Here is a 26,804-nt window from a genome sequence, read left to right as displayed (position 1 = left end):
ACAGCGCCCTTCATTATAATTGCACCATCTCCCGCTTAAGGGGACGCTAGCACAAACGCGTTAGAAACGTGCAGTACTCTCTAGTAAGGGGGAGAGGCCACAGCGTCTTACGCAGCCGTTTACACATGCCGGAACGTGCACCGCGTTTGCCGACGCCATCACATGACTGCTGAGAGAGTATAACCCCCGTATTCATAAACGCTTCTCGACTTGAACTTGACTTGCCACCGCCTTCAACGCGTTTCGAACGCGCTGCCCAAGGCGGTGGCAAGTCAAGTTCAAGTCGAGGAGCGTTTATGAATACGGGGGTAAGGCGGAGAGGCCACAGCGTCTTACACCAGCTTCTTACACGGGCCGTAACGCGCTAGCACAAACGCGTTAGAAACGCGCAGTTTTTCGTTAATGTTGGGTATTTATTGTCATCGTGGTGCGTGTGTCCATGTGCGCTTCGTGGCGTAGTGGTTAGCGCCGCGCGTTCGGATGCGAGGGGTCCCTGGTTCGATTCCGCGCTATGGACACAACTTTCGGAATTTTTTTTCATAAAAGTAGACGTGGCTACCTACTACTACGACGACGACTACTACTACTACTACATACTACAGAGGAACCCGCCGTGGTTGCTCAGTGGCTATGGTGTTGGGCTGCTGAGCGCGAGGTCGCGGGATCGAATCCCGGCCACGGCGGCCGCATTTCGATGGGGGCGAAATGCGAAAACACCCGTGTACTTAGATTTAGGTGCACGTTAAAGAACCCCAGGTGGTCCAAATTTCCGGAGTCCCCCACTACGGCGTGCCTCATAATCAGATCGTGGTTTTGGCACGTAAAACCCCATAGTTTAATTTTAATTACATACTACAGAGGAGGGACAGACCCACACCCTAAGGAGCTTCGCCCCTAAAAGCTCAAGGCCGCGCAAAAGCTCAAGCGCTAGGCCACGCAAAGCTCAAGACACAGCGAAGCTGGCCGTTTGATATCGAGCGGCTGGCTTCCAACGCGTTCGGCGTCGGCAAGCAGCCGCGTTCTTGGCACTGTGCCAACCTTGGTTAGCCTGCCTGCGTTTGTGGCATGCCAGGAACGCTGTCGCTCGTAGGCGCCCGCGCTAGTCACGCAAATGTAGCGAAAGGGAACGTACCTTCGAAAATGATCGCTCGATAATACCTTCCTACATGCGTAGTTAAGTTAAGACCTAGCAGCAACCAAGTACCTAGCACTAGCAGCCAGTTAGCTTCGCTGTGCCTAAGCTTTGCGCGACCGAGTGCAAACTTGCCTGATTTTTTTCTTCCTTTTTTCTACATTTCCAGCACCCGAATTCGAGAACTCTAACTTATTCCATTTATATAAACGATGCAAACGTTCTTTCCTTGTTGTAAATGTATTTAAATATCAGACATCATGTGAGCGCATCCTTTCAGCAGGCGCTTGAAAAATTTCTGGAGCTGACTTTTAACCAGCCGCCAACTAGCCCAGCGGAAGGCCGATAATGCACGAGAATTTCGAATGACTTACCGCCGGTCCCTGAAAGGATAAAAATAGTACCGTGTCATGAGAAAGGATACAGGCATGCACACAAATAATGTCAGTCTAGACAAGCAAAGTAGCCTTCCGTAATACCAAACACAGTATACATATAAACACGAGCGGAACAGGGCGGGTGCTGGACATCAGCTGGCTTTACTGCACCAATGCTTGTCTCCATAAAAGGCACACTCATACCAAAACACGAGAATATGTCATGTATGCGATAGCGCCATGTGTTCTTGATAAGAGCGGCCAGCTAAGCTGCCCAGTAATCATGTGACCCGACTGCGATAACTATAAAGCTGGCATGTTTCGGCTGCCTCCCCGCGCTCACTGTTTACTTGCTTTTGTACCGTCGTACCTGCGGCACTATGTAGCAATAAAGTGCTTGCTACTGTTCTACGTTTGTCTCCGGGCTTTGGACGTAACATGCCGTCTCTCAAATCGCCCACCACGTATACACTCCACTCCCTCACTGCAATGTAACGAATGTCTTCAATAGAGGTCCCCGACTTTCAATTCGTCTTGTGTACCAAACTTTAGAAACTGAAAAATGGGCAGTGCGCTTCTAAAACGAGGCAGTTTTAGTAAATTGCTCTGTGCCATAGTGCCTGTTTGGTCCGATAACCAGGGGCGGAATTCACTAAGCGAACTTACAAATTTCGGCGTAAGAATCTTACGAAAAAAAGCGTATTCCCAAAGCTGTTCGTAGTTATATCAGCAAGCTTGCGATGGCCGACGCTGCAAAGACGAGCGCTGCAGTCGAAAAAAAAAAGCATGTATGTAATGCTAGCACACGTGCGAACGTCATTACTTCCGAGCACTAGTAAATCTAAGCCGATTCACAAAGCCTAAACAGCCGTCGCAGCTGCCGACGGAACGATGGGGGTGGCAGTCTTTCGAACCTAATTATGTCTACCTGCGCCGCTCAAGCTGACGCGGCCCGCGGGTAAGCGTTTGAACACGCTGTCACGGCCGATTGGCCAGAGGCCACAGCTGATATAGCCGAGGATGGCGCGTGAACTGATATTGAAAAAGTGGAGCCAAAAGTCAGACAAAAACCGGTAAAAATTATGTAAAAAATCGATAACTAATTAAGACCACTACAAACCCCATAACATTTATATATCAGTCTATATGTAATTACATGAGAAAAATAAATATCGATAAATGATTATAGTCAACAAATAGTTATAATAATTAGCATGACAAAGCGGAAAATGGGTCATGAAACCCACAAAGTGGCAAAGAATCGAGAATTAAGTATGGTAATGGGTGCAAGTATGATGGTAATGGGTGCAAGTTCACGGGTGTTTTCGCATTTCGCCCCCAACGAAGGGCGGCCGTCGTGGCCGGGATGTGACCCCGTGAACTCATGCTTAGTAGCCCAACACCACAGCCGCTAAGCAACCCCGCCGGGTAATAAGGGAATTTGTAGGCGCAACTTGTAATCAGCTTGAGCAGGTCAACAGTAATTATAGATCGCTGGTAGAAACCTTCGTCCTGCAGGGAATACAGATGTACATTCATGACGTTTTACAACATTCAAATTTCGTTCTGTATGTGCAGTCACTGCTCCGAACGAAGTGCATCAGTTTCGCGAGATCGATGACTTGAACCGATTTGATCCGAAACCAGGTAGAATGTTGAACCGTTATGTGCTAGTATACGGTGCGGTGCAATATTCTGACCTGTAGTTGAAGGTGTGTTCTTATGAGGCTGATAATTTTATGGAAACGTTGGCACTGATAATTGTCATGATGTTGACTGATTAGCCTTGACTTCTGTGAGCTGCCACTTAGATTATGACAAACAGCACAGTTGTGTACTCCAGGACTGACGTCGACAACCTATGATTTATTACCGGTCTCCAAAATTGATTAGTATTTCGCCTCTGTCCGAATGCGGCCACCTGAACCTCCAAAACAAACTCTAGACCTGGTGCTAGGTATCATCCTGTTTTATTAGCTGAGAAGAAGTCCAGAACAAGCGCTGGACGCCAATACGATGTCAGCATGCGATAGGCAGCAAAACTTACACGTTTGGATGTTACGTAGCGAAGTTTTCTGTCATAATTTGGGAGTGGCGGTAGCCATGGCTTCATGCATTTTTAGGGCTACTTGCACAGCTCGCTCTTCCATCGAAAGGGATCCTATGCGAAGGGAGCATGCGTCTCGACGTCGGTAGGCGCTCGACGACATCGTCGGACAGAACCTTAGTTGATACCAGCAGCTGAGGGAGATGATATTGAGACTATGCGTGGCACATGAAACCTTGTGCAGCACATCGCATACCGTACCAATGAACGTACGGGTGCTCAGCCCTTTCATATGAGCTAATATGAATCATTCATTACGCAGCTTTTTTTTATTTGCGTAATTAGCATAGAAATAAATACATGAAGTCGTTTTCTAATATGGTGGTGGTGGTGGTGTTGCTACAGGCGGGGTTAGCCTACCAGACCCGGCTGGCGATTGCTCCGCTTAAGCATTTCCTTCCGCGCCAAATACGTATTTCGCCTTGTATCCATCAGTCCTTTCTCTCTCAGAAGTGTGAGAAGAATGTGTAACATTCCCACTGCCGTTCTTTTGACGGCAGTGCAGTGAACGGGTGAGCGTGTTTGCGCTTGTCAGTGCTGTAGCAGATGCCCGGAAAGGGAAGCTGTCGAAGAGGATCGTGCAGTGATTTGTCGTAAGAATATAGCCTCAACTACAGATGCATGATGTTTGTTTGAAGTTTGTTTATTTTCATCGATTCAAGCATACATAACTTATCCAGTGGTACAGCGGGAAGGGGCGGCGAAGCAACTGAATGCCTGACAATGCCCCAATCCCCGCCCAGATCATGATATTGCAGAACACTCATCGTGTCACTCTATGTAATACATAAATGCAGTGAAAAAACAAAACAAAAATATTGCAGAACACTCAGCCTGGTGCTCTAATACATAAATGCAGGGGCAAAAACAAGAGCAAAATAGGGGAAAGAAAACTAAGCCGTGGTTTTAGCAAGTGAACTAGAACATATTTGATATCAAGAGCTTATCTAAAAGAATGTGCCATCAGGCTATCGGTTGACCGCGCTTCTTTCATTTCTTGTCGTGTAATCCAAGCTTTGCTTCCTCCTCATTCTCACACGACGCTGTAAGTTAAGTACGCTGCACTTCGCTTGCACGCTTAGGTTAGCGTAAGAACTTTATGGATCAGAACTGGCGTACGAACAGGGTAGCTTAGCGAATTTCACCCCAGAAGAGTATATTCACGGAAAAATTCAGTACTCGACTTTGCATCTTTTTTTTTTCAAAGACATAAATTGTTCCATTTGATTGACATATCTTCTTGACAAGCTACGACAAAGCCGGCTAATCTACAACTGCTGTTAGAGTAACGTTTCAGACGGTTACTTTTCCGACACCCAGTATGTAATGCGAACCCCACAGGAAGTTTGCGCAACATTCTTATAGAACTCAACTTGCTCCAAAGTTTACATGGTGAGGGAATAGGGGCATCTGATGTTCCAGGCGGAAGCGAAATTTCAAGAGCATCAGTTATTCACAGCCTTCGCAAACAGTTGTGTTGCCAATTTTGAAAGCTATATATGCCGCCGTTATCAGCGTTTTTGCCAATTGTTCGAGGGAACCCTCTCGCACGCTGAGTTTCCATTTAGTGATAATGAGAGGCATGTTAACGGCCAGCTGCAATGGAATTATGGACCGCGTAAAACACACCGTTTCAAATATTTTAGACATAGAATAGCCTCTGTGAAAAACTTAACGAGTGGGTTCTTCACAAAACGCTCGCAAAAATCGATGCTTTTCATTGCGAAACAGCAACAAACGCCACCATTACCGCTCGCCGGAAGTGACGCCCGGCGGGTCGCCTCCTTCCCTTGCTTGTTTGTATTCGCGTCTCAAACAGCGCTCGTCCAGCTTTGGAGAGTTTGACCTGCGCAAGGCGTCGCGAGTTTGCTTTCCGACAATGTGCACACAGTTAAATTCCATTACAACTGGTTCGATTCGTTTCCAAGTCAGGCATTTACACTAATACATCTGACTTTGCCAAAAGAAAACGCTCGCTAAATTTGGGAATCCTGTTGGAAAAACTCAACTTGGTACGATTGGTTGTTATAACTTTTGACGTTTTACCGGGTTTGCGAATTTCTACGAGCGCCAGGTGCCTGCCCTGTTTTCAAGCCCAGGCCGTGCCTCTAGCACGGCTTACTGCGAGCACGAGCAAGTGCCAGTCGGTGGACGCAGACGACCTTATCACACGTATCAGCTAACTATAAAAAGCTGCATGCACCCCGATTCACAAACGGAACTCTCATTTGTGACATTTTGTACCAGGACACACTGACCAGGTAACTTTACAGCTTTAAGCCTCGTTCTACCAGTGCAGAATATCTGTATTTGGCTTCTGAAAGCATGACAGACGTTACTGTCATGTTGTGAGATGCTATGTGTCATGTGCAACAACACGAGTCGCCGTGCAGAGTTGCCTATGATGGTCACTCGAATACTGGGCATTTAGCATTGAAGCAACCCCGTGAACAAGTGATTGACCCTTTCGGAGGCCCGCTACGCACAAACACTTGCTTTTTTAACATTCGGCTCAATTGGAAGAATAGTTGTCTTTAAAAAAAATCTGGGGCCAGATTCACTAAGCTTTTCTTTCGTAAGTGCTCTTTGCCATTGGTCGGCCGCCTTAGATAATAATATGTCTTGCATCCGGATTGGCTGAAATTATTTCTTGCGAACAATTCTAGCGTAAGAGGTCTTTGTTAATTCGGGCGCTGATGCGGCTCGCTGGGCAGGCCGCACATTGGCACGCACAGCGCTACTATTTTAGTGATTTCGTCGCTCTATTCTTGAGGCCGATCAAAATATGGTGATCGGCAGCAACGACTCTTTCGGCTTCCTCGAAATATCTCGATTTGACGCCACAAAAGAGAAAAGTGGTCACAACATTAAGTGAAAGAGCCTCCGTAAACCTTGATGTCATAGCCATCTTTGTTTGTTTGGACAATGTCTCCAGCTCAAGTAGCGGATTATTGATTTGTGATACCATTCCCGTGTACCAGAGAGCAGGCCACGCAAGTCTCCAAGCCACGGTGTTAGTTACACTCTGTTAGTTCCTTCGTGCTCTGTGCCCACGCCGTTGCGCGCCCCCAATGGTCTTTTAATGCGAAGTATTCTCCAAGTCTAGACAGTTTTCTTTATCTGGTTGTCTGCGTTCAACGAGCCCGATGCGTTTTGTCTCCAACTGTAGAAGAGCACATTGGGGTGACTAAGCTAAAGGCGCGGATATTGGAAACGCCAGAATGCATTACTTGTACAGGCAACACTGCCGTAATAAACCAAGATGGCTATGACATCCAGGTTCACGGCTGCTCTTTCGCTTGCTGCTGTGCGAAAGTTTCTCGTTTGTGGCGTAGAATCCACGTGTTTCGTCGAAGCTGAAAGGGCCCTTGCTGCAGAGTAGTTTATTTTGACCGGTCAAGGGTTTCAGCGGCAAAGTCGCGGAAATTGGTGCGCTATGCGTGCAAACGTCTGGCCTGCCCAGTGAGCTGCATCAGGTTTCGTAAATTTTTAGAGACAAAAATCCTTTCAAACGAGTCGGATTAAAAAAATGTCACAGTTTCGCCCTAAGGGCGAAGGAATGAATGCGATAGCAACACAATAATATCATACGAAGTAAGGTGAGCGGCTTTGGTAGCAATATGAATTGTAGTAAACATGAGCTGATTAAGTAAGCAGGTGTGCTGCGGCGTAAGTAGACCGACATGAAGAGAGACTCGAAGACCACGAGAAGGCGCGTGTGAAACGGTGGTGTTGATGAGAAGCGCTTCCCGTGGGCAGCGCGTGCGAAGGAACACACCTGTAGCGCTGCACTGCCGATCCGGGCAGCATTGCATGTGTAGCGTGCGTTGGAAAATGTGGCCCGACTATTACTAACTGAATTAACAAGCGTGGTGTAAGCGCGCACAAACAAACATGAATAGATCACACTGAATGACTGCAGACAACGACTGTCAAAACGCTGGCAGCAAGCGCATACGCCGCGCAGCGGGCGATGGTACGTGCGGTCTATCGCTTCAACGGAAACTGAGTGGCGAATGCACAGCGCATACAAAGGTCAGAGCCGTGTGGAGATGAGAGACGGTGCGGGCGAGCGACGAGCGTGGTTGTTGGCAGAGTAGAAGTGCGCCCCCCCCCCCCCCCCCCCCCGCTCCTTCCGGCGCTCGCTTCCCGCTTTCTTGCTTGCGCGTGGGAGATTGAGTGCGTTCGCTCTCCGTGATAGCGTGCGTCCCCGCACGCTTCCGCTCGGGCATACGGCGCGCGGCGAAGATTTTATCGATACGGAACCTCACGGCGACGGCGATTACCACGGCAGAAATCCGGTTGAAGTGTCCATATAATTGCTATCGCAATAAAATTATGCAGATCGCACGCACTGTGGGAATCGATGTAAGCGAAGCTTTCTGCGCTGTTTGCTTTAATTGACAATAATTAGCGGCGACGTTGACGCCAATGCTTAATTTCTTCAATGTTTATTCGAACACGAGAGTGGTGAGATGATGATAAACGTTACCTTACGTACACCACTTCCTACTACACAGAACACACAGGGTGCTTGCGTGAGGCGTTGTTGTGCACCATACTTCATAGCCACTGAGAGGGTCCAGCATATTCATTGCCTCACACGGCACATCGCATCGTGTCAGAAGCATTAAATTTTAATTGTACTGTGGGGATATTCAGCTTTAATTGTATTGTGGGGATATTCAGCAAAACCAGCATCGGATTATGCGGCACGCCGTATTCGTGGACTCCGGAATAATTTTGACACCGGGGTGTTTGTTGAAGTGTCCCTAAACTAAGTACACGAGCGCATTTATTTTCAGCCGCCGTCGAAATGCGGCTGCCACGGTGGAGATCAAACCCGCGACCTCGAGCAATGCCATAGCCGCAAAGCTAGCGCGGCGGGCACAGAAGTGTTGATTTGACGTGTGACCGCTTCGCTAGTGCCACCTATAGACACTACGGTGCGCTTTAATGCGACACTGCTTCTGCACGCCCTGCGCAAGTTGTCCGCTTCACAAACTTCCATGGTGTTTATTTTGCAGAAATAGCAGAAACGTACCGAACTGTACCTTGAACTCAAATTTATCCCGTTTGCCCACAGCCGCTATCCTGTCTATAGTGGTAGCGTTTCCTTGCCTTCTTCTCACGTCCCCGTTTCCCTATTCCCCCCCACCCCCACTCTCTCTTATATGGGAACGGCGAGCGGAGAGTGGCAAGGCTGCTGTTGTTCACTCGTTTCGGGACTACGTCGGTTCTACCCATTCTCTGCCTCCTCACCGCTCTCCTTCCTACCATTCTATCTAGCTTCCAGCTGGACTTGCACGTTAGTAGAAAGGTAAGCGCTACACTTTCTGCAATGCTCTTGCGGGGGGTCACGGATAATTACGCGTGTCAAGAGTCTAATGCGGCGACGCCCAGGGAGCTCCAGAGGGCACATTCGACGCGGTGCACAGGTCCAAACGAGTTTCGCGCGTCACCTTTCCTCTCTGCCGCGTTCCTGTGATGTGTGCACACGCTCTGAACCACCCGCCGACACGCTGGGCCAGACAGCAGCAGTGGGAAAGTAGAAGCAGGAGGCAGTTTCGCGTTAAAGGGGACGCGTGTTTGCGTAGCGGGTCTCCGAAAGGTGCAAGCACTTGTTCGCGGCGTTGCTCCGCCGCTACAGGTCCGATACTTGGCTGTTTTCGCCCTTATGGGGAACTCCGCATTGTGACTGGTGTTGCAGTTTATCACATATATAGCATCCCACAATATGCAGGCAGTAACGTCCGTCGTGCTTTCACAAGGTAAATACGGAAATTGTGCACTTTTAAAACGACGCTAAAAGCTTTTCAGTTACCTGGTCAGTCTGTCTTGGGATTAAACTAAATGACAGTTCCGTTTGTGAGTCGGGGTGCACCTTTCTGTCTAAAGCGAGTTGATCCGTGTCATAATATACTCTGCGTCTGTTGACTAGCGCTTATTCATGCTCGCATTCCTTAGTATTCGAGGCAGGGTCCGGGCCTGGAAACACAGCAGACACCCGCCGCCCGTAGAAATTGTCAACTATCGGTGAAACTTGAGAAGTAAACAACAATCAATCGGACGAAGTTGCGTTTCTTCTAACAGGCTTCCGGAATTCACCGAGGGTTTTCTTTTGAGTTGTATTAGTGTAAATGCATGACTTGGAAACGAATCAAACCCGTTGCAAATGAATTTAGCTGTGTGCTCATAGTCGGAAAGCAATCTAACGGCAGCATCTTGGTCAGGCCAAGTTCTGCAAATCTGGAACGAGCACTGCTGTTTGCTGTTGCGTCTAAATTTCAGGCGAGCCAATAAACTCATAACTCACCACGTTGAATGAGAAAATAGCATCTTCTGCTTACACCGCTAAACTAAAGCATGCTAACAAAATTATATGTCGCCCCGCGGCATAACATATGTCATCAACTTCAGACCTTCCCAGCAAGTTATCGCTCCGGCAACCGCATGCCTGCGCACAAAAGTACATAGCCCTGAATACCCCTGCTTCTTAAGGCATTAGTAACATAAGTGTTAATGCCGAGACAGAAAAATGAGCTAAGCTAACAAAATGAAGCTTAAACGTATACATCACTAATTTATTAAAGGTCCTGCCTAAGGAAAGCACACTCCACGGTATCCAATTGGATACGCTTTGCGAACTCAGCTGCTATAATTTGTAGACTGAAAATGTGCCGTAACAAAATTATTGAAAAGGTTCACTAGCGTAATTATGTTAATTATTCAATTAGGCGTTTTGATTTCACGTAGAAGTAATGGGCGCCTCATCGAGTAGTTTAGAACAAGGATTACAGGTAATTTTTAAAAGTTTGGTGCAGCTAAAATGAAACACCCTGTATATCGAGTCGCTCTCGGCGTGGCCGATAGGGGGAGGAAGGGAGCATATAGTTGTAAATCCCCTGCAACTTTGTAAAGTAGCGACACAGTTCGAAGAATGCCACAATGCCGCCGCCTGCTCGCGCGCCCTGGCGAGGCCAACGCCGCGTCGCTATTGGCCTACTGGCGTCACGTAGGACCTCGTGTCAGCTTCGTTTGTTTAACTCTTTTCTTACCGTGCCCATTGGGAATGGTTAGCCCTCTATCGACGATTTGAAACGACGCTTTCAAGACTTTCCGTGCCACTCAGGGACATACTGCGCTATCGGATGTGAAAGACGAGAAACTACATTCCTATTTTCTAAGCAGTTCGCTTTTTTCCGCCAAGCTGTGATTTTTAAACGCGCTCTGAAGTTTCGCGATCGTCAACGCAGAACTTAATCTCCGGCACAGGAAACGGCGCACGCGCTCCAGGAGATCGCAGATATCGTGATTTCGCTGTTCTGCGGCTGATCTTATCGATACATCGAGTAGCAGCGAGTTAGAGGAGGCCGACTTTTCGTCGGACTTTCACTCTGAAAGCGACGACGATGCAAACCAGCCCGGAAAATCGGCGGCCGCATCCCGGCACGCCCAACTGCAGTGCTTGCAGTTAATTTTTTGTAGCGAAATACCTCTTCAATGAAAAATTTAAAGTTTTTTTCTGAGATAGTGCCTAGCAGACTGCAATTATTTTGTATATCTCCTAATTTTCGCACCATTTTTGCTTTGTAGATACCCAAGCGCGTCTTTACAAATTTTGTTCTATTTTATTTCACAATGTGCATTTTAACAATTCATATCTTTTTCACCACTTACATCTCGTTAATAAAACTTCTATGCGTGAATAGTGAATTCATTGTGCTTTCTGTTCATGTATTACATTAAATATTGAGTGCAGTAGTTCCTTCAGAAAAAGACATCTACCGTAACATACAAAAACACCTATTTTCCCCATGGTAGGGAAAGAGTTAAAGTCGCGCTCCACCACCATTTATGCTTCAGAAGCGTCGACCGACAGCCAAGGAGCGCATGTTTACGCCGTTTCCCATCCGTGTGCGTTCTTTGTTGTCTGCTAACGCCCTGAACTGAGTTTTATGGCAAGTGCGACGTCGCTTCGCGGCGTTTTCCATTACAATGAGCTGCTGCGCCTTCGGATGTCGAGAGAGATTCAGCAAAGGCAAAAAACTCTTCGCGATACCGTCCGGTAAGCGCGACGGGTCAAGAAGAAAGACGTGGGTTCACCGAATCTGAAGGGAGAACATCAGATTGACATCATTCAACCGACTACATGAAATTGCGAGTCTTTCATACTATGTGTCGAGACTTGCGTAATTGGCTGCGGGCCATAATGCAGTAGATATGACACATTTTTAAGGTGAAAGCCTTAGATCTCTGTTTCATGGTCGCGTTGTGAGATACAGAAAGTCACGTGACCCAAGGAAGGCCAACAGTGAACCAAAACTTGTCCGGCCGTGTATAAGAGATAATTATTTATTAGCAAAGTGAATCAATGATTGATTAGTGACTGTATTTAGGTTGATTAGGGTGCATTAAGGTCGATTAAAGTGAATAAAGGAGGATGAAGATGCATTAAGGTGGATTAGGATGTATTAAGGAGGATTCGGGTAGAATAAGGTCGATTAAGGAGAATTAGGGTGGATTAAGGTCGATAAAGGTGGATAAAGGTTAATTACAGTAGGCTTTACAAGGCTTTCGCCTGCGCGTCTCACAGGCGATAGCTAAGGACACCTGGGATTTTTTTTTTTTTACTGAAGAGCTCCAACACAACGCGTGACAGGAGGCTAGACCAACCTGCCTCCAAAGTGGCTTGTGTGAGCCACACAATGGTTCGCATTAATCCATTCGAACCTTTATTAAAGGCATACGGACACAAAAGTTGGCGGGTGGCTTTTTGCGTCGGAACAAAAGTTGAACAGTTGAAAACGATAAATACAACAAGCTGCTTTGAAAAAAAGAACGAGAAACGTTTTTTTTTTATTTTCTGTTGCATATCTTGCCTCCAAACGGACGCCGGCAGAAGCTGAAATTTGACATCATAACACCCATCCGCGCGCGCGCGACCAAGGTTGGCCACAGCCGTCGCAGTGTTTCCGGGGGTGTCGGTCCCTTGCAGCGTTTGTTTAACCCCTTTCGGTGATCTTCGCACGTGGTCCGTCTGAAACATTATCCTTGTCGGCGCTCCACGCAGATGGTGCGTCTTACATGCGCGGTCATCGTTCGGTATTGACGCGTTCGTCGTGGCGGAAGGAAATGATGAGATATTGCTGTTATAACAGCATCGTCGGTCGTGACACGCCGTCGCACACGTTTCCCAGAGACGAGAAGATGCGTAAACTTTGGATACCTGCCTGTCAGCCACCACGCCCAGTCTGGAGACCTCTAAATAATGACTTCATTTACGCTGGACCACTTCGTCGACGATGATTATGTGACCAGCCCGGCTGTGAAGAGCCTCGGCATGCCGCTCAAAAGGCAACGCCTAAAGCCTGACGCTGTGCCATCGGTCTTCTCACGAAAACGCAATGCAGAAATGATCAGCGGCGCGTTTGAAAAGAGGAGGCGAAAAGATGTCGGTGCGGTTTTCGTTCACTTGCAGCTTTTTTAAGCAGTGTGAGGGCGAGGCTGGGGCAAGATGCCCGTGGCAGGGCACGAAGGCAGTAATGTCTTTAAAAATGTTGGCAAAGCATAGTAAAACACTCCAGGGCTAGCCAGCACGACTCACGAGATCAGTCCTACATGGCAACGGGTCAGACACACACACAACACACAGATCTGCTTCTCCACACGCTAAACGCAGGAAAAACTGGGGAGAGCGCCAGACAGGTGCTGCCATCTGTCGGGCAGCTGGTGAAGTGAACGTGAGAGTCTCAAAGGTACTGATACCTAACAGCAGTTGCTAACGCCGACGGCATAAACTACTGTTCAGTCATCCATGCAGTGCTGAAGTACCCCGCGGGTGGCAGCTGCCTCGCCTGCGTGCGCTCTTGAAAAAGCAAGTTTACAGAGGAAATTACAAATAATTCTTGCACATGTGTCTGGTGCAGAACGAAATCTTCGCACTACGGTTCGCGAAAACCTGACCGGCACTGCCACGGCCACCTGCTCTTCTTCGTCGCTTGACGCGGAAAGCTCGTAGCCGTAAGCGCTAATATTTCTTGCCAAGTTGGAATAGTCCTCATGTTCAGACGTGTACTCATCGCTGGTAGAGACACCAGCACTCGAATCCATGCTCGCGCTGGCGGTATCGGCGCGCTTCGAATGACCGCGGCCGGCCGGCTGGCTATCCGACGTGGGTGTCGTGACGTCACGCCTTCCAACTCCCGCGGGTCGGGCGGCGAGGGGCGCGCTCACAAAAAAACGCCAAAAATAAAGCCATCGGCTCGAAAATGAGCTAAGTGACTACTTCTATTCGGTGTAATCGCACACTGAGGTTTCGTTTTCAGCATTTTCGTAACATTTCCAGATTTTGTGTCCGTATCCCTTCAAGCATACGCGCAACAAGAATGGCCCTGTCTGCGGCAAACCTTTGCGTCGTTGCGCTGCTACGGACTCGCCTTTCTCGTTGATCATGCGGTAGATGATCATCGTGAAGACAACGACCAGGATCAGCGAGCAGACCAGGGTCACCACCAGCCGCGCCCGCCGCTCCCTGCGAAATGCAGGACGCGCCTCATTAGTGAACCACCGCGCCGGCACTCGTTGAACACTTTATTGGATCGCGCACCACGTCTGTTTCTCGGCTTCGTTTAAAGGTCTGGTAGAAATTGTTGAACACCGCTTCTAACCTTGATTTCTTTTCAACATCGCTAGCTAACTTTGAACCATGACGGCTCATTGATAGGCTTCAGTGTGAATATTTTAACACTGCATAAGCATTGGTAGTCTGCAATATAAAAAGAAGCGTACTCGCCAAAATTATTTGCTTGTTCGGCGTCATATTTCCATATTCGAAGCACACCATTAAGATCAAGTTTTGGCTCTGCAGCAACCAGGGTGCCACGCATTGTTTCATGCGGATTTAGTTCTGGGGTTTTCGTGCGAAAAGCACGATTTTATTATGAGGCACGCCGTAGTGAGGAATTCCAGATTAATTTTGACCACCAGGGGGTCTTTAACGTGCCCCCAATGCACGGGACACAGGCGTTTTTGGAATTCGCCCCCATCGAAATGCGGCCGCTGCGGCCGGGATTTGATCCCACGACCTCGTGCTTAACAGCGCCACACCATGCATAGCCGCTAAGCCACCGCGGCGGGTATTGTTCCAAGCGACTGGCTGCAGTTGTATAGCAGAACTCATGCTTGCTTTTGTGTAGCAAACAGGATCAAGTGAAATATAGAATAACAACACGGCGAATATCTACGCAATTCTGCCACAGATGCAAGTACAATTTCGTTCAACGTATAGGCTGCAAAAATTTAATATTTTGTAGTTAGCGATGTCTTATTTCGCTCACAGAAAGACAAATGTGCCCAGTTCGCACTGCTTTATCTAAAGCATCATATAATAATAATAATAATAATAATAATAATAATAATAATAATAATAATAATAATAATAATAATAATAATAATAATGTTTATTCACCAAAAAAATACAGAGCAACACAAACAGGCCGGTCTAAGCCTCAATTGGATTGTAGGACCGTGCCATGAACATAATACAAACGGTAAATAAAAAGATGTTGATGAGACAGAAAGACAAAGAAAAAAAATGACCAGAAAAAATATAAGATAACATTTGGTTATTCTACGTGAAACAGAAGTTGAAGCAGTGAAAATTATGATGCCAAAGCGTTGTGGAAGTTAGTTTCACCATGACTCCTTCAATAGTTCTTTCAGCATGCTTTTTGAAGTAGCGTTAAAGATTTCATTCGGTAACTTGTTAAAAATATCCGGCACATATGCACAGCGTCTGGCCGCACCATACTTTGTGGATGAACGAGGAACCATATAGCGGACGTGTTTACGAAGTTCCCTTGTGGAGGTATTTTTTTGTTTGAAAGCGGAAGTCCAAAAGTGTTTTATGACAACTGTTTCAACGAGCAAAGAATGAAAATTAGGCAGACCAAGTTCACGGAAGATGTTTGCAGCTGTTACTGTTTGGAATTGTAGGCAACATTTATAAGAATATTTTTTATAATCCTGTCTACCCTGCATCTCCAACGATCCCATATCTCAATACACTATAACCCAATGCATGCACAATCAATTTTTTTACAGAGAGAGGCGCAATACTTTTCATATTAAACATCAGCCAAGCGACTGACCTCAGTTTTGAACAAATGAGTGATAAGTGATGTTGCCATGATAAGTTGCTATCGAAAAATATTCCAAGATATTTAACACAATCTACGTATGGAATAGGAGTACATTTACAAGGAACGCAGTTAGACTTATGTAAGTAGAGAGGCAAGTTAATCACAGTAGTCTTGAGTGGAGAGCGAAAACATACCAGTTGTGTTTTTTGGGCATTGACAGCCATTCCATTGTTACTGAACCAAAGCATCGCATTGTACACGTCATTTTGCAACATTTCAGTTGACATTTTGTAAGATAGATGTTTTGCTAGTAACACAGTGTCGTCAGCATACTGGAACACAGAACATTTGGAAATCGCCAAAGGAAAGTCAATTAACGAAGATGTTAAACAACAATGGCGATAAAATTGACCCCTGCGGTACACCCGCATTCAGCGACAACTTAGAACTGAAAACGCCCTTATCATCAGTAGCGACCACTTGAAATCGGTTGCTCAAGTATTTTTGAGAATGTTGTAAAAGGGTCCACGAAATCCCAAAAATACAGTTTACTTAACAAGATTTGGTGGTTCAGGGTGTCAAACGCTTTCGCTACGTCTAAGAAGAGAGCACACGCGAAAAGATTCTGATCGAATGCCGAGAACAGGTCGTCTGCAATTCTTCAAGCAGTGCCACAGTACCGCGCCCAGAAACAAAACCAAACTGGCGATCGGCTCAGGATAGAAAATTTGTTAAGAAAAGAAGACATAGTGTGGAAAAGAAATTTTTCTAAGACCTGAGCAATAACCGGTAAGATAGAAATTGGCCGATAGTTTTCAATCTTATCTTTCTTCCCTGACTTATGTAGCGGTAAAACAACTGCCGTTTTAGGCATGCCGGAATTTCATCACCTTCCAAAAACCCATTCAGAATATGAAGAATAATATCTGCCAGAACATTGAAATTCCTTCGGATGATGTGTAATGATACTCCATCATATCCAGTGGGCTTGTTAGGACGGAAACTGAAAAGAATTTCTTCCAGATTCACACTTCGAAAATTTCGGAAGAAAAGCTGACTCAGATATGGAATGCGTTAACGACCGAAGTGTTTGTGGATAAAGAAACAGCGCTTAGGGATGCTTTTACAAAGTGCCTGTTGAAAGCATCAGCCACTGCTGTGGGAGGTTGCTGAAAAGAATCGAAAACAGACCGTTTACTGGAACTCATCCCTCTGAGATGATTTACCAAAGACCAAGTTTTGCTTACATTATTTGAAGATTGCTGAAATTTATGAAAGAAGTAACGGCGTTTGGCGCCACGCAGAAGAGCAACAGCTCTATTTCTTGCCGACTTGTATTCTAATCGCAGTGTTTGGTTTCTCGGATTTCTTTTACAGCGTTTCCACAGGGTATCTCGATACGAAATCGCAGCAAGAATTTCCGCGTTCATCCAGCAGTGACCCTTTCTTATTGGTTTAGCTACTAACCATGTGCAACGTAATTCAAAGTTTTTTAGCTGCGTACAGAATCTTTCATACACGTTGCTTGACGAGCCTTCTTTGGTTAAGGATGCCCAGTCAAACGAAACGACAAGATTATCAAACTTAGCTTGATTAACTATAGGGACAAGGCATTTGCGCTGCCCGGGTGTATTTCCAACCGACGGCGTTCCAGGCGCATCCGGTAATACAAGACGGCATGCTACAAAGTAGTGGTCAGCCAACCTTTGTAAAATAGTACATGACCTAAATGTACAGTTGGGAGCTCTGACCGCTATGTGATCTAAGCAGGACTGCACTAAGCAATTATTAACTAATTCCGCTCTAGTGGGAACTCCAATTGTACATTCCAGACCATAAGCGTACAACGTAGATAGATAATCACAAACAGATACTTTTTCAGGACATAAAATGTTGATATTAAAGTCCCCGATCAAGCAGAATTGGTCCACTGAGCTCCACTGCCGCAGAGTTTCATCAAGCTCTACAAGAAACCGTGAGAGGCTGCATGAAGGCGGTCGATAGACCGATAAGATATGCACAGAAAATGACCTCTTACAAACTTTGATCATCATAGATTCAGCATGCACAAAAGAAACATCAACAGAAAAAGCTTCACAGTTGTCGTTTACAAAGAGAGCAATGCCTCCGCCACGACGCCCGCTTCGTGTAACAAAATGTGCTGAAAAGCCCTGTAGCGTGAAAGTATTAAGGCAAGCTTGGGAAACATTGATTTCTGTTAGTACAAAAACATCCACAAATCCAGCTGCAGACTCAGCCAGAAATTTAAAGTCTTCCCAGTATTTACGCATACTTCTAATATTAACGCTCACAATGGTGAAACTTTCATCAGAATTGCATCGAAATTCTGTTTTAAATGAACTGAAGTCCGGTAGTCGGCGGAAAGAAAAAGGCATGTTGGCTAAACAATGTTTTCCAGGTCTGCTTGTTTACCGATTCGGACAAGAGACGCTGTTTCATTATTTTTCACAAAGATCTTGCCTCCTTTCGTCCAACAAAACTGATAACCCTCCTCCTTTGCCTTCGTTCTGGCTTTCCAGAACAAATCACGGTTAGCTTTGGTCAAGTTATCATTGAAGTAGATCTTTGGAAAAGATACCCCTTCACGCAGTTGCTTCAGCTTTCCACGCGCTTCAAACCATTTTTCCTTCCAAATTGCAGACGTAAAGCGCACCAGGACCACCGGTGTACCACCCATTTTCACTTTCAAGCGATGTACTGCCGTGATGGCGTCAGGTGAAAACCCCGACAAATCCAGTTTTGCTGCCATTTGCGTGAGTGTCTGGGTTAAGTTTTCATTACTTTTCTCTGGCAGACCGTGAATCTCAAGATTCTTTCTTCTGCTGTACTGTTCAATTTCATTTTGGTTTTCCTCTAGTTTTTGTATTACTGTTGTCTGAGTTAACACCGTTCTTTTCAGAGCTTCCAGCTCAGCACCATCAGACGTTTGACGTTCATGAATATCCTGCTGCTGTTTCAAAATAGAATCGTACTTCTCGGACAAAAAAGAGACCGATCCTTCGAGTTCCCTAACTGATTTGGATACCGCCGTGAATTCTTCCTGCATCAACAGGAGAGAATCAACCTTCTTATGCAGAACCGGCAAAGATTGCAAACTTTTCCTAATTTCCCTTAGCTCATCCAACAGTGATGTCTCTGGACCACTGCTTTCCTCAAGCACCGTCTCTGTGCCGCTGTTTAGTCTCTTGTTATTTCTGCACGTTTTACAAACCCAAGCGTCTCTCTTAGCTTGACCCATGGTAGTAAACGTGTTCGCAGCTATTCCAGAGCATGACTGTCCGAGATGATACGAAAATTGGCATTCCGCACATATCATTTTCTTTCCATCGGTAGGCAGCGTCTTATGACAAGCAATGCAGTTGTCATCTTTTCCCATTGTACACAGCAAAGTAATAACAAGAAGAAAAAAAACGCAGCTAGCTGCGAAACGAGCCTACAACATTGGCGGCAGACCGAGAAAACTGTTCACTGAAGGAATTCTTGTCGAAACGAACACGATGAGTATCGCTCACCAGGAGAAACGCAGAAGTCGTCCTAGTCCCGCAGCAACCCCCGTTGCGACTGCCAGGATGCGTTGACTCCTCGCAGCATGCAGCCAGAAGCGACCACTACAACGAGCAGGGGAGGCGAGGCAGATACTTTTGCGTTGAGCAGCAGGCCGCAGCAAGTGGCAACGCCCGCGCACTAGCGTTGACCGGGGTAAGCGGCACGCTGGGGAAGTCTTGTCGAAATGGAGAGCGTGCTCACTGGACGATAAGCCGAAGAAGTCGTCCTAGTCCCGCAGCAACCGCCGTTGCAGCTGCCTGCGTGTGTTGACTCCCCGCCGCATGCAGCCAGAAGCGACCTACTACGATGAACAGAGGGGCGAGGCAGATACTTTTGCGGTGAGCGGCAGGCCGCAGCAAGTGGCAACGCCCGCGCACTAGCCTTGACCGGGGTAAGCGGCACGCTGGGGAAGTCTTGTCGAAATGGTGAGCGTGCTCACTGGACGATAAGCCGAAGAAGTCGTCCTAGTCCCGCAGCAACCGCCGTTGCAGCTGCCTGCGTGTGTTGACTCCCGCCGCATGCAGCCAGAAGCGACTACTACGATGAACAGAGGGGCGAGGCAGATACTTTTGCGTTGAGCGGCATCCCGCAGAAAGTGGCAACGCCCGCGCACTAGCGTTGACCGGGGTAAGCGGCACGCTGGGGAAGTCTTGTCGAAATGGTGAGCGTGCTCACTGGACGATAAGCCGAAGAAGTCGTCCTAGTCCCGCAGCAACCGCCGTTGCAGCTGCCTGCGTGTGTTGACTGCCCGCCGCATGCAGCCAGAAGCGCCTACTACGATGAACAGAGGGGCGAGGCAGATACTTTTGCGTTGAGCGGCAGGCCGCAGCAAGTGGCAACGCCCGCGCACTAGCGTTGACCGGGGTAAGCGGCACGCTGGGGAAGTCTTGTCGAAATGGTGAGCGTGCTCACTGGACGATAAGCCGAAGAAGTCGTCCTAGTCCCGCAGCAACCGCCGTTGCAGCTGCCTGCGTGTGTTGACTCCCCGCCGCATGCAGCCAGAAGCGACTACTACGATGAACAGAGGGGCGAGGCAGATACTTTTGCGTTGAGCGGCAGGCCGCAGCAAGTGGCAACGCCCGCGCACTAGCGTTGACCGGGGTAAGCGGCACGCTGGGGAAGTCTTGTCTAAATGGTGAGCGTGCTCACTGGACGATAAGCCGAAGAAGTCGTCCTAGTCCCGCAGCAACCGCCGTTGCAGCTGCCTGCGTGTGTTGACTGCCCGCCGCATGCAGCCAGAAGCGCCTACTACGATGAACAGAGGGGCGAGGCAGATACTTTTGCGTTGAGCGGCAGGCCGCAGCAAGTGGCAACGCCCGCGCACTAGCGTTGACCGGGGTAAGCGGCACGCTGGGGAAGTCTTGTCGAAATGGTGAGCGTGCTCACTGGACGATAAGCCGAAGAAGTCGTCCTAGTCCCGCAGCAACCGCCGTTGCAGCTGCCTGCGTGTGTTGACTGCCCCGCCGCATGCAGACAGAAGCGACCACTACAATGAACAGAGGGGCGAGGCAGATACTTTTGCGTTGAGCGGCAGGCCGCAGCAAGTGGCAACGCCCGCGCACTAGCGTTGACCGGGGTAAGCGGCACGCTGGGGAAGTCTTGTCGAAATGGTGAGCGTGCTCACTGGACGATAAGCCGAAGAAGTCGTCCTAGTCCCGCAGCAACCGCCGTTGCAGCTGCCTGCGTGTGTTGACTGCCCGCCGCATGCAGCCAGAAGCGACTACTACGATGAACAGAGGGGCGAGGCAGATACTTTTGCGGTGAGCGGCATCCGGTAATACAATACAATAATACAATACAATAATAATAATAATAATAATAATAATAATAATAATAATAATAATAATAATAATAATAATAATAATAATAATAATAATAAAGAAATAACGTGTTTCATGGTAGGTTTCAAGGCGGGTACTCCAACGCAGCAGCCCGATGTATTCCCAATTGGGATTTTGTTTTCTTCAGTGCCTACTTACAGCAAGGCACTCAGCCTGGTACACATAAAGGCGTGTTCAATGAAGTAGAGATAATAGCCATGACAAACAAGAAGTGCCTAAAGCCACCAGTTACTTCGGGATTGGCATTTGCCGTTTAAAAACATAAAATAAATATTTGCTGTTTAATGTGCCAGAACCACGCTGTGATTATGAGTATATACACATCTCTACCACGTGACCGGCTAATTGAGATCTGTTACGGACGACCGTCAGTTGAACTTCGCACCCACCTCGAAAAGGCAGAACGAGTGTCGAGTGAGCTCCTGAGCAACACATCGCCACATATTCTTTGACGAACTCTTTTACACATGCGATGGATGACACAGAACTATACAACAGTACAAACACACGTGCTGCGTGCCCCCGTGCACAAAACCGCGAGTTGGCCGCAACGAGATGGCTCTCCTTTTCGGTGAAATCACCAACAGAGTGGGTGTGGTGAGGCTATTCATCGGCAAGCCTGCAACTCCGCCGACGAGGCGGATTATATATGCCTAATTATAATTACGCCGGCGGTTTTCCTTCTATCTCATATCATCCACCACTGAGGAGTCACGCTTGCAACACCGACGCCGGCGCTCATCATCACGACAGCGTTGTGAAACGTTTAATAACAGCCATGACTGCGCGCAGCAGCAGTTACCTTGTGTGATGTGTCGCACAAACATATTGATCCCGCGTTTTCTTACAGAACACCGCCCCACGAGCTATCGCGCAACCTAACCTAACATAACCTAACGTAAGCTAAGCTTGCTATCGCTGCAAACGATTTGCCCTTCGTGCGAAACTGCCCAAATTTTCAACAAAAAAATCATTTTCTGCATTTTTTCCTGCTTTCTGCGAATGTAGGTAAAGTCACCAGCAATATGAAGGGGAACAGCAACTTTTTTTTTTAACGACGATAACTCGTGATGCGTAGGTTCAAATCTAGGAACTTGATGCATAACGATTTGGTTTTCTGTTGAACATTTAGTCATTTAACTCTTTTATGAAGGGCATGTGTGTTCAGTCCCTACGAGCGTTTGAAAAAAAAAATTGCTCTTCCCTTCCATAATGTTGACGACTGTACACATAAACAAAGGGCTCGAAAATTAAGATAATGCGCTAGAAAGAAAACTTCGCGTGCACGTTTCCATGTTGAAGGACGCATATATGATGACATAAGGTTTCTCTTCTTACCCTTTTTTTTTCTTTTTTCTTAGACAACATCGAAGCCGACTGTGTGTGGCTTTGCAGTTATCTCGAAGCGCTCCAAACGCCTACCTATTCACCTCCTCGAAATATCGCAAGTATTCGAAGACGAACGTGGAACGGGCGACTTTGTGGAGCCGGGATTAATACCATGGAAGACGAGGTGGCCTGTTTGCACGAGAGATTGATATATGTATGCCGCTCGGTGGATAACATCCGCGCCGCCAAAGATAAAAATGTAACTCGGCGCGGTATTCGAAGCAGCAGCTCATACAGCGAAACGCGATATTCGCGCAGTCTGCTCGACGATCCGGTTATCAATTTTATGCCTCCGAGCTATGTGTATAAAGTCTGCAGGCTCGCCGGTAGTGTGTGCCTGTCTGATTGTTTCAGTCTGCAGCCACGTATTCCGGTGGAATGACAGACGCTATAATTAGATTTCGTTTTAGAATATCGCCGTTCGTGTCTCCGCAGTTTACAAAAAGAAAAAGAAAAGAAAATAAGAAAAAAATTGCGGGCGAGATATTGTTCCTTGGCCTTGGCTGGGGCGGGCACGGAAACGGACAAGGCCTTTGCAGGCTTTTCATTCCATGCCTCAAACATGGCAAATGCTGAACAAAGGTTTATTTATTTATTTATTTATTTATTTATTTATTTATTTATTTATTTATTTATTTATTTATTTATTATTTATTATTTATTTATTTATTTATTTATTTATTTATTTATTTATTTATTTATTTGAGAGCTCCAATATACCTTCCTCCTAACATATATACTGTTGGTGTTCCCCCTGGCACGATGCATCTATGGCAGTGAAACTTCCATTTATTTATTTATTTATTTATTTATTTATTTATTTATTTATTTATTATTTATTTATTTATTTATTTGCGTAACAATATTACTGTAGTCAACAAGGAGGCATATATTACTGTAAGGGAGATACATTACAAACATGATGAACTAAAATTTCGCTGGCTCTCCCGTAATCGAGAGTAGATGTAAGCATGAAATGGCTACCGGCAAACCAGATTGGTTGGAGATGATACTAGCCGCGATCTTAAAATGGGCGTATAGGATGTTCGCAACGGCACAACGCACCACATCCCACCGCACCACACCGCAGTACGCCATACTGTGCACTGGTCCATATGAAGGCTGCTCAGCTAGAAGAAAAAAAAAAGCACCTGAAGCAGGTGCCGCGTTGCGTGGCACCATCTCTAGAGGTGACGCAAAACCCGCGCCGCGGAACTCGCGGATAGATGGTGTTCAAAAGAAGTCAGGCAACCATGTCTCGGCGCCAAAAGATGACAGTCAAGTGTATGGTGCCCTGTATCTGGCTTTTGAGCGTCGCTATTCGAAATGACAAGTAAAACTTCAGCGTACCACAAGTTACAGCTTCAGTGATATTGTAAACAAACATAAGGAAGAACTCGGAAGCAATATTTTTGTAACTTGCTTGGACAATAACTAGCGTGTGTAATGCGGTCCTGTACAAAGTGTTGGGAGACGGAGACCCCATTTTCTTAGCTTTCGAGTGGTTACGCCGGATGATCTCGTTTGTTCTCGCAACGATGACCGTGTGTTCTCGTCTGAGTGCCCGTATAAAGGCTCTGGCTTTTGGCTTAAGGTCACTTGAAGGTCGCCGACAACGGGAGTTAAAAGGATTTCATGCTTAAAATACAAGTGAGAGAGAGAGAGAGAGCTACGTCCACCCGTCATTTAATCTCAGCAGTTGGCTCCGAAAGCTTTCTTTCGGTAATAAACAACCGTCGCAACGAAGCACGTGGAAAGGCTAGATCACATTGTATTCTTCAAGTTAAACAGAGAAAACACGTATAGGCAGTCTGATATGTTCTGCCACAAGAAGTCCATGCCGCTCCTCTGGCGAACTCTCCGCCACCATTTCTTCTTTACCACGGCTTTCCCGGTTCTGCCCGCGAAGCAAACGGGCGACAGATTTTTACATCGATAACGATGGTCACCGGCTTCCACAACAAGTATAGAGTTCCCAACACCTATTGAATATTACCTGTTCCGCGCGAAAAAAAAAAAGCCGGCTTTAAATAAACTGGAATCAGAAAAGAAAAAAAAAAAAAAGGGGGGGGGGGGGGGGGAGGGGTGGAGGAGCCGACAGAAAGGTCGATGACCAAGCACTACGTGATTACAGCTTACAGAACCACGTGACTATACAGAGTCCGCTACACCGACTGCCACAGCAATCTGCAGCTGCGTGCTGCTACCGGCGTGAAACCACGTCTCCAACGTTCTTGCACGCGAGCTCGGAAAGCGGCAGAAACATGTTTACGCGCACTACGGTGGTGTTGACACTGCCGATTTCAGCGGCTTCCGCGTTCACAGCCGCGGGGGAGCCGCGAGTACGTATTTCTTTTGTCCCCCGCCAGAGCGCGAATGCGCGAGCCATATGCGTGTATGTGTGGTGTGTGAAAAGGTCGTTGTGGTTCCGCGGCTCAGGCTGCAATGATCCCTCATTAGTCGCGGCGATCACAAAGGCAGCGGCGCCGTAGACCGCGGACGGTTATCCCGTTCTTACAGGATTTGCAAAGAGGAGACGCGCCTTATACATGTGTATAGCGAGTCCCCAGTGGTCCAAGCATATGGGAGGGGGGAGTGAGGAAGAAGAGGCAACGCAACCTGCTGAGGGTTGAAGCTGGGGAGGAGAGCCTCGTAACGCGATCAGTTACGGGATTAGGATTATCCCTCCTCTTTTTTGGCCTTTTTTTTTTGCTTCTGTCTCTTCTTTGGGCTTGACAAAGACGAGGACACAAAGTGGGGATGCGCTTCTGTCATCCCTGTGCAACCGACGCTCGTCACAAGGGGGCGTCGCTGGTTGCGGCGTTCTATACCAACCGCGGTTTTTATAGAGGGCGCTGCGTGGTGGGGTCAAAGTGGTTGGTATATACGGCTTTGAGAAGGTTAGAATGCCGCGGACAGTGCAGTTAAAGGATTCGACCATTTTTGGGGGGACGCAAGGGGGCTTGTGTGCGCTAAAGCGAGCACAAAGTATACCCCCTTCAAAAAAGAAAAGAAAATAAAAGAGCGGCAACGGCACAGCGCATGCGCTGAGACAGAACTCCTTCGGGACGCTAAAGACGTGTGGCAAGGTGCATGTTTGTAAACACTACGGGCGAGTTGGCGACCTACAGAGCAGGCAAATGTGGCAGACGCTTACTAGCAGGCTCCGGTGCCAGCTTCATGTTTCCTATAGCTCTGAAAGATGGGAAATTTGGCCACTTAAAAGACCGGGTTATCCTAAAATTCTAGCCAAGAAAGAAAGAAAAACAATAGGAAATAGAAAAGAGAGGGAAACATTTAGAACGAAAGCTCTTGCAACAATGCAAAAAGCAACGTAAACGTGATCAAGTCACAGAGACAAGAAACCACACGTTAAGTGCTGTTTCCAAAGAACTGATCCTTTCACTGTCTACGAGAAACTGCCCGGTAGAGTTTTGAACGACCAGAATCTAAGTACCTTCTTTGCGCAGAAAAATGACGTCTTTATATTCCCGCCAGGCTCACTGTACATTATAATAAACATTGATTGGCATTAACTCTTTTCAAGAATTACCATCACAGCACGAGCGCTTGCGTGAGACATCCGCCGCGCCAAGGCCATGGTTAATCAGCCAGCTGTCGGCGACGATTGCAGCGACGTTGGACAAGCTATTATTAGTGTTGATTTGGTTCCTTGTGCGTACTGTTTGTCTGTTCGTTTATTAAATAGTATTTCGGTTCGTCAACCACTACTGATTGTTCCTGGTGATGACTATACCTTGAACCCCACGAAGGAGCCAAGTCGCTTCAGCGGAAGCAGTAGCATCAAAAGAAGAAGAAAAAAAGAAAGAACAGAAAGAAAGACGAAACGGTTTTTCATTGTCGTGTACAACAATTGGTATTCAAAACCAATTTGAACAGCGATTATGTCCCCGAGGTATCGTCGGGTCCATGTGGCTATCTTAAGCGTTGAGACCACTCCGGAGAATTTCTAACCGCTCATCATGCTGTGGGCACTCACTTATTGAGATTGTGCTATACAGACAGAAGCTTCTGTCGTGGTACAGTGCGTGCGCTCAGATTATGTCCTTTTTCTTATAGAAGAAGCCAGAAGGGTGGGTGGGGGGAGGAACGGTGTAGGCTACCTCCAGGCGTAAGCTGTGCCATAGGAGCGTCTGTATAACGAGCATTCGATTTTTTTAGGTTTACAGAGAATCAAATGAGCTTCTTGGCCTACCCATCACCTTGAAAAATAATTTGCAGCGGGTA

At 47.1% G+C, this 26,804-nt stretch overlaps 1 protein-coding gene across 1 annotated transcript in view; it reads right to left on the bottom strand.

Moving 5' to 3' along the window:
- LOC125947759 (uncharacterized) overlaps positions 1–26,804 on the bottom strand; it is a 133,785-nt gene that overhangs the window by 37,920 nt on the left and 69,061 nt on the right. Inside the window, exon 3 of the mRNA XM_049673034.1 lies at positions 14,026–14,150. Coding sequence (XP_049528991.1) covers positions 14,026–14,150 — 125 coding nt within the window. The remainder of the gene's footprint in view (positions 1–14,025; positions 14,151–26,804) is intronic.

The sequence above is a fragment of the Dermacentor silvarum genome, chromosome 8 (assembly GCF_013339745.2).
Source record: "Dermacentor silvarum isolate Dsil-2018 chromosome 8, BIME_Dsil_1.4, whole genome shotgun sequence".
NCBI lineage: Eukaryota > Metazoa > Arthropoda > Arachnida > Ixodida > Ixodidae > Dermacentor > Dermacentor silvarum.
This window is presented reverse-complemented; position numbering and strand designations above follow the sequence as displayed.